Genomic DNA, 8,997 nt, shown 5'->3' on the forward strand with positions numbered 1-8,997 from the left:
ATCGACCACACATTTTCACTTTGCGTGACACACACCAAGCTGTTTATTGTCACATTGATCGTTTTTTAGAGCTGATTGCTAAACATCGTTTTCGCTTCCTTTCCCCTCAGTCACGTTTGTCTGGAGGCTTTGTGACCACAGCGTGAGCGCGTTTTATGATCACTGGCCTTTTCTTTCAAAAGAACGACAAAGAAGCTCCTGCCCCCTCATATACTATGTGAATGTTTGTGGGCGAATTCAGCTGAAAGGTAGCATCTTACCAAGCACATAACCGTCTTCGGAGTTTGACAGATGTATTCGATCTATATTAGACAGGCTACTCTGGCAGCAACCGCAAATCTGCACAGTATGCTGCACTAAATGTTCCCACCAAAGCGAGCCTTTCAATTCTGATAAATAATCTGTAGTGCATTTGCCAGCACCTGAATAAATTCTTAACAAAAGAGAAGTCTTACCTTTTTTTACAATGTGGCCTGAAATTTATTAGACCGGCCGTCCAAAGGTGAACGAATGGTACGACACTGGAAACACTGCCATTTACATCTTTAAATGTTAAAAGTTATAGAGTGCATAATCATACTCTTAGCCTCGAACAAGAAGCACAATGTTGGAACACACTGTTCAAAGCTTTCAAAGGACAATGCTCTTAAAATCTCATTAGCAAACGGCTGCCAAAATTTATAAGACTGTGGTTTAGAGACAGACAACAGGCTCAAGCTCATTTGTAATGAATAATAAACCAAGGCTCTTTTATACCGTGCCCTATATAAACAGGGGACTATGTTCAAACCTCTCTGACCATAGTGTAGTTAAATGTAAAGTTAAACAAATACTTAACTGGCTTCACACGTCCTTTAAAAGCTGCTACCGTGTGGGTGAGTACAGCTCTGAATGTGAGGCAGGGGCAATTCATCACACTAACAAACTGAACTACCTCTCTCACAGTGACATGACCCTCCACGAAGGGGTCTGCAAAGCCGTGTGTCCTCTGAAAAGCTGACGAGTGAAACCAGAGAGGTGGCGATCTTGCCAGTGCTTTCAAAAACGGCTAATGAGCAACACTGGCTAAAACATAGACGCTTACAGTTTGTCTATAAGAGGAGCACTAACACCATTGTCTTCAATACTCAATGCAATGCCTGCAGTACAATGGCTTAGCAGTATCAGTCACGTGGTGTCTTTGTGATAACTGCAAATTTGTTTGTTAGCTATGCACTTAACACATCATCTTTCCCTTTTATGCATACAGGCCAGGCTCGACTAAAAGCCATTAACACAACCTCAGAACAAAGGGTATAAAGTAAGTAAATTCAAGTAATCTCAGGTCTGAATCATAAACAGGCATTTAAAACAAATCCAAAACCTTGGTCTCTGTTAGAAGAAATAAAGATCCAAAATCAAATGACAACAGAAGACTGGGTTGTTTGTATGACTTTCATTGTACTAGGCAGCGGCTACCCCAGGCCTGATGCTGTTTCCTGCCAGGAGCAGCTCAGCTACACATGCCCCAGGTGCCCTGGAAGAGATCTGTCGCTTCCTGTCTTCACACATGGAGCACTCCTCAGATTCGCAAACCTCCCTGCAATGCCTGACACTAGTCCGCTGGGAAGCCTTGCCTCCAAAACAGCACTTAATCATCAGAGGCTTGATATGAAGTCTCCTGACTGGGGAGAAAACAGAAAATGAAAGTTCTGTAAGGAAGAGGAAAAGAAACTCTTCCTGTGTCCTTTAGGTGCTGCGACATAACTTCAGCACAAAGGTGGAATAGAAATATAGCAGCTAGCTTTGGCACTGGGGCATGCTGTAAAATACTAATACGCAGCTGTGGTCAACTCCAACCCGTTAACCAAGACTTAATGTAAGTCTTGCTTGCAGGTACCAAGCATAATATCAGGAAGGATGAGCTCCTTAGGAAAAGAAAAATCCTGCTTCAGGTAACTGGACACCAAATCTGCGCTGAATATTTTATAATCTGCCGGACAGTTGGGGGTTTAAGCAAGGATCACAGCTCCAGCCAAGTGTCTGGTGGAAAGATCAGTCACAACTTATTCTCCATTTTCCCACACTACAGCATTAGCTCACATGTTGCTGTGCCAGCAGCTGTTGGCCTAATCTACTTTCAGATAAAAGTTTTGAAAAAGACAGAATTAAAGGAGGGTGAAAAACACTCAGCAACTTCCATCATAGACCACATTATTAAAGCAATCAGAGACACTAAAACATCATTTCTGAGGTGTTAACTCATATCAGAGTGTTGTCTGAAACAGCAGAGGACTGTACAATGTATCTGTGAAACCGCTGATATTTCACACGTCTTGTTTTTCTATTACCACTCAAAAACAGGTCATAATCATTGGATGTTTTCCTCAGTATCTTACATCAAAGTCACTATCACCCCCCCAAAAAAGAAGATAGCAATGCAGAATCTTTCCTATCCAGCTGTCGTACTAATAGAGCCTCCAGTTTTGCAGGTTTCCAACGGCGATGATCAAGAACGAAGCTGACAAAGTGTTAAAATTTTAAGGATTTCTTTGGGGGGGAGGGAGAGGAAGTCGTTTTGTACATTTTAATCCCAGAAAGAAGAGCACAGTGAAAAAGAGAATGTAGGCAAGTGCGATGAAATAACAGGAATATGCTTTAGAGCATGTTAGGCAGTTTTCCAATGGCTCCCATTTAAAAATCTTGTCTTGACCCGGTAACACTGCTTTAGTAAATGTGTGCACAGATTGCATGAATTCCACAGCAGGAGAAGGCACAAGCACAATCTCTCACCTTCACCTAAACATGACCCTTGCAAATTCAAACGTTTTTCAGCTGTAAGGATTTGTCGAACTGAAGTTATATGCAGATATGCAACTGGAGCTGAGCACACAGTGTTTAACATTGCACTTTAAATACAGAGAAGATGTACTTTGTTTAGAGCTGAGAGAGAGAAAGAGCTCAGAGCTGAAAGATTCCTAATAAACTTAAACAATACGGACAGCCAGGCTGAAGATGACACTCCAAGGATAAGATTTAACCCACGATAAACAACCGCTGACTACCAGCAAAACCCAGCTCTCAGCAGCCCGAGTTAATCCCAAGGAAAGCTCAGGCTGTCTTGTTCTCAATTTCATGATAAAAATTAATCTTCCCGCTATCAGTTACATTCATTTTGTCATGACAGGTCACCGACTTCATTTTAATGACTCAAAAAAATCCCTGGCCTTATATTGAGCCAAGTCTGGAAGCAGCCAACTTGGGCTGCACTGCGACACACACACACACACACACACACGTTTACATGCCTCACTCTCCTCATTTCATTGACCAGACAAACCCTCCCAGTTTGGCGGTCTATTTAATGTCCAACTTCCAATTTCTCCCTCTAACCTTTCACTGCAGTGCTGCCAGCCGGATATTGACTTATTACTCCCCACATTTATGCTTAACATATCTGTGGGCAGTGATGAGCTTGGAGCCTGGAAGCCAGACTCACTATTTTGATGCTTTAATAAAATCAATCATTTAATCTGAGTGTTATCTGACTTACATTACTGCATCTAAAAAGCGATGCTTGTGCTGAACTGGTAATCTGTACAACCCTGAGCTGAAGAATCTGAAAAAGTAGCACACCACCAGTGAGTATCAAATCTCTTTTCCAAACAGCTTCTGAAAACCCAATTAATTTAATTCACAAGCATGTGATGCAAGGAAAAAGTCCCCTTACAAAGCAAACCTTACAGCTACTCGCAAAAATGAGTTTGCCATTTTTATGCATGATAAAGCTACTTCTGGCTGTTCCCTTCTACACAAGGGGTCACATGTTTGGCGCTCTTCCTGATGGACTTCAGAGGGACCTGTGCCCCCCTCTCAGAACCGAACTGGTAATCGTTGGCTTGTTAGGTGAACGTGTAAAACAGCAAATTCTTCAAAGATCACCCACAGCAATCTCACATGACCCTGCACTGCTGTGGCAGATTTATACTTAATTAAGGGGGGGGGGGGGGGATACACAATACTAGGCTCACATACTTGGCTCAGTCACACAGTAAAAATAGGATAGCAACCTCCATGCAGCTACCAAATAACAGAAAACTAAATAAATCTGCCAATTCAATCTACCAGCTGCAACTTGTAGTCACTAAATGGTTCCCAGAGCCGGAGGTTGTTGCACAGTCACAACCACTTGCAAGGCGATTCCACAGGCGGCCCGATAAGAGGCAACCCTTGTGCAAACACTTGTAGTCTGACTTGGACTGACTGCAATCACTATCAGAGAGATTGTCGAAGGTTATCAAATAACTGCACGTTTCTAAAGGCCAACGGATTGAAAACATGTTATCATCAGTCAGAATGAGTCTTTGTCAGTGAGAACAACTTGAGGGGATTCGACTAAAGTGGCTGCCAGCTAGTTGTATCCTGCTTATATATATATATATATATATATATATATATATATATATATATATATATATATATATATATATATATATATATATATATATATATATATATATATATATATATATATATATATATATATATCTACAGAACAGGAAGGTTGCTGACAAAAAACAGTGTAACGGTTAAATGTGAATTATGCAACTGGTGAATTTTTGTCTATGTAGACTGCAACACATGTGAGATTTTTGACAATTTACCACAGCAAATTGCCATATTAACCAAAACAGGTTGGATGTAATTGCCAACATGACCCCATTCAACCACAGACTGACTTCAGACTGCAACATTTATGGTAGGTTTTGTTGAGTGTCAGCAATCTCATTTTGCAGCTATGGACGAAATAAAGTGAGATAACTTCGTATTAATGGATAACACAGGTGTTGGCAAAGTTTATCTTTAAGGACATACTATGCTGTTGAAAAAGAAAAGTGAAAATTGCAATTTTTGTTACTGCAGTATATCAAAAAATGATTAAAATAAATAAATAAATCACAGCAATATTATATCCCAAGTATCTGAAGTGAACCTCACCTCTAGTGGCTACCAGAGAGTCCATACATTAACCCCACTGAGAATCTGGGATGTGCTCGCATGTTATCAGTATAAGAGCTTCTCAGAAACACAATGTGACTCTAGATGGCGATAAAAAAGCGTGGAAGATAATCGTTGGTCAAGCAAGAGAACCAGCGGCACCTACTGCAGTGCACTGGTTGCACGGCAGACCACCGCCGCTGGTCGCCCGCTAAGGACAAGAAGAAGAAGACATGGCGATAAATGTTACGACATTCCATAAGCTTATTTTAAATACACTGTTTTGTAGCTTAATGATAACTGAATATTTAAAACTCCACACTATCCCTGTCATATATATACACGACAGCACAGTGACACCGTTTCCTCACAGCAAAGAGGTCCTGAATTCGATTCCATTACCTGGCCAGGGCAAAAGACTGTGGGAAGAAAGCTAGTGGGGTTAGGTTAATTAGTAAATCTAAAATTCCCCATAGGCTTGAATGTGAATGAATGGTCATCTGTCTCTATCTGTTAGCCCTGCAACAGACTGGCGACCAGTCAGGGGTGTAGCCTGCCTTTAGCCCTTTAGTAGCTGGAATGGGCTCCAGCCTCTGCGACCCTGACAAGGATAACCGGAAGAGAACGGATGAATAACACTACATAAAAGGTGCTGGTCCACTGTTTGTGGCAATCAGCTGCCCCTCCAGTGACACTTCTCCTTGTCCTGTTCAGCAGCCTAGGCGAACAACAGATGAACGGCACTAGCCATCTAGGCTATGCCAGTCTCCTAATGTACTCCAGTTATTGTGAGCCAAATCATCATTTATCTTTATGTAAATGAGGTTAAGTGATTCTTTTGTTCTCTTGCTGACATAGATCACATTACCTTAACTTTAGGAGAGAGAAATTGGCCACCCAGTCTCTTTCCCCTTTCGTCAGTAGCTACACACTGTGTCTGCACCTAGGCAGCCGTACTGTTCCATCTGTGCCACACAGCAGGCTTGCACCTATGTCCTCCACCCACCCTTGGAGTGTCCCAGCCATCAGGCTTTACAACTTTCTTGGCACGAACCCTAATTAGTTCCACCAAGGGATGAAAATAAATAAATAAATGAATCCCACCTGAATGCCAACTAATCCTCCCTGATTTTTAAATAAACAAATATTAGGAAATTAAAATTAGCACAGCCAGATATAGCCGAACCACGGCAGCGACCCTTCTGCAAAAATCAGCACAGCTCGGAGCATTTGCATACTGCAGAATAAGCTTGACATTTGGGTGCTTGTAAATCCAATCTTGATTCTTGAAATTGCCAGCTTGTTTAACGTAATGGTTAGCTGCTGATAATTTGAAGCTCTGTGCAGAGGGGGAAAAAAAACAATAAAAAACAATAAGCGCTTAGACAACAACGGACAACGGCACTAATGGTGTGTCTGATGCTGACTTCCAATCAGCATCCAGTGTTCACACAGCTGGAAAAAACAAACAAACAAAAAAACCACACATTTTCTTTCTGTCACAAAAGTGAGAAAGTTATAATGCTTGATGAAATATAATTACAAAACTCTTTAAAATATGACCAAACAAACATTAGTACATGTTTAAAAAGGACACTCAAAGTAAAAACCCAAGGGAGGGTCAGGTTTGTTGGATTGTTAGGAGTATGAATTATTAAGATGTCAGTCGGTTTTGTTCAAAACATGACACAAGGGGAGGAGGACAATTCAGTATCAATGAACAGCTAACTGTAGATATATTTTTTGATGCAAGTCTCCACTTTAATAAGGATACTGTGCATTATTTAAAACAAAAAAAAAAAAAACACTCCAATGCAACAGAATTTACAGTTTTACACATTTAAGCTGACAACAGACGGTTGAAACAGTGCTTTGTTTTGTGTTGGGGGGGGGACAAAAATTGAGAACAGATGCAGACTACTCATTGCTGCAAGGGCTTTTTAAACTTCTGAATATCAAAGAATGTCTTTGCTTTCTTTCCTGTGACATGCTGCCAAAGACCTGTGCCATTCTTGCTCTGCAACTGTGGAAACGGGTGCCACATTATAGCCTTATACTGAGGCAAAACAGCTCCCACTGCTACTGTGAAATGCAGCACAGTATCATAGATAACATACTGTATCCAAAAGCTCTATGACTACCCCCCAAACTTTAATCGGGAAATATGAAGGTTGTAAAAGCAGCTTCTAATGAGTGCAAGACACACGGGACTACTCATTAACAGCGCTAAGGTCAGCCCTTTCAGCAAATTCCAGTCTGAGAGAAGGAGCAAGCTCATCTGAACTACGCAGAACCTCCCACAGCCGTAAGCCTTGGCCCTTGGCTTTTAAATGCAATCAAGTTATCAACATAATTGAAGACGCAAGTGTCACCCTGAACTAGATGGAGCACCTGTCCTTGAAAATTAATAAATGGATGCATCAGTTCTGCTGCCTCGTTGAATGCCACACAATATAAGAGAGCAATGAGGGAATGGCAGGGCAACCAGGCGGCCGCCTGTGAGCCCATGTGACACTGTTACAAAGCGGAATAATTCTCCATTGTGATGACAGACACGCCAGATCGGATCAGTTGGCTTCCGGGTTACAACCTGCTGTTACGAGAAGCACCGGCTGTAAGCTTGCAAGAGACCCTGGTCATTCAAGATGTAGCGAAGCAACAATAAGACATGAGAAAACCAAACTACTTCAATCAAACACATCGATCAAGCACACGAGTAAAATAATCAGGCTGTTAACCATTTTACATTTTCACTGGTTAAAATGCAGAATTTTTTTTTCTCTGCTCTTTCAATCCGAATAAAGTTCCTGCAGCTGAAGACTCAAGACCGAGCTCACTGCAGCAAGTACACAAACCTACTGTTGGGTAACACACAACTGGACAACTGGTCAAACCAGACTAGTTAGCTAGCTCTCTATCATATTTAAATGTCAAGGTCCCGCGGATCGGCTGCACATTGGGCCACCGAGCCCGTATAACAAGTGTATGTGCCAGGGTCATTTTTTTTTTTTTTTTTTTTTTGGGGGGGGGGGGGGGGGGGGGGGCTGTTTGATCACGAGCCGCTAACGAACCACAGCACGAAATCAAAATTAAAGTTAAAGCTGAGCTGCATTCAAAAACTTAACACCGCTGCGACTGTGCTAACTTTATAAAGCGTAAAGCAAAGCGAAGAGATAAATAAATATACGTCGTGTTTAATTAAATAAAATACCTCCCCTCTGTAGGGATTTAATTCTCAGTCTCTCATTTACATTACAAGCAAGTGTAACCAGCGAACAGCAGACAGTAGTTAGCTAGCTTACCACGGGTCGAACTCGTGGATGATGCTCTCGAACCGGATCACCGCAAAAAGTCTGGAGCTGAATCCCGCCAGGCAGGCCAGAAAAAGAATGCTAAACGAGAGTAAAGACTGCCACCCAGCTGGCTGTGTCAGTCCGCCAGACAGGCCTCCTTTGCCCCCTCCTCCACCCGCGGCGCCGGGTCGACTGTTCCCGTGCACCGAGCCCCCGGCGTTGGTGGACGCTTTGTGCTTGCCGTCGCTGGCTGCGTGTTGCTCCGCCATTTCTGCGCGCAGTGTCGGCTGGATTTGCTCCTGCCCCGCTCCACGTCTTTCCCCCCGCTCCGTACTGTCGTGTACTTCCCTATGCTGTGCCCGCTTCTCTCAGGTATCCTATCATCTAACTCCTTCAGGTGTAAGGTACGATTTAATTTGGTATCGCTACTCCGGGAGACCGCTGTTACATCCCGAAACGCACACTCATGCGCCACATACCGAGGCTGCAACAGTCAATCCGCTTCTCGATTGAACGCCGGCGGAGAGGGGCGGGAGGGATGCGAGAGGCGGGTTCTAGGAAGCTCAGGCGACCTCTCACAGATCGACAGGTACGAACGGGCGGGATTCTATGTATCTAGACCAATCAGAGAAACAAACCTTCTAATCAGACAGAAAGTTTTACCAATGAAAACGGAGCAAAATTATGGCCGCAACTGATTGAAATAGGGATTATCCTTATTATACTT

The 8,997-nt window shown here is 42.7% G+C and overlaps 1 protein-coding gene across 1 annotated transcript in view; it reads right to left on the reverse strand.

Annotated features, from left to right (window-relative positions):
- Positions 1-8,764, reverse strand: part of stt3b (STT3 oligosaccharyltransferase complex catalytic subunit B) — a 100,284-nt gene extending 91,520 nt beyond the window's left edge. Inside the window, exon 1 of the mRNA XM_087834906.1 lies at positions 8,280-8,764. Coding sequence (XP_087691032.1) covers positions 8,280-8,539 — 260 coding nt within the window. The 5' untranslated portion in view covers positions 8,540-8,764. The remainder of the gene's footprint in view (positions 1-8,279) is intronic.
- Between the last annotated feature and the right edge of the window lie 233 nt (positions 8,765-8,997).

The sequence above is a fragment of the Neolamprologus brichardi genome, chromosome 22, assembly GCF_056152115.1.
Source record: "Neolamprologus brichardi isolate AB-2024 chromosome 22, ASM5615211v1, whole genome shotgun sequence".
NCBI classification, from domain to species: domain Eukaryota; kingdom Metazoa; phylum Chordata; class Actinopteri; order Cichliformes; family Cichlidae; genus Neolamprologus; species Neolamprologus brichardi.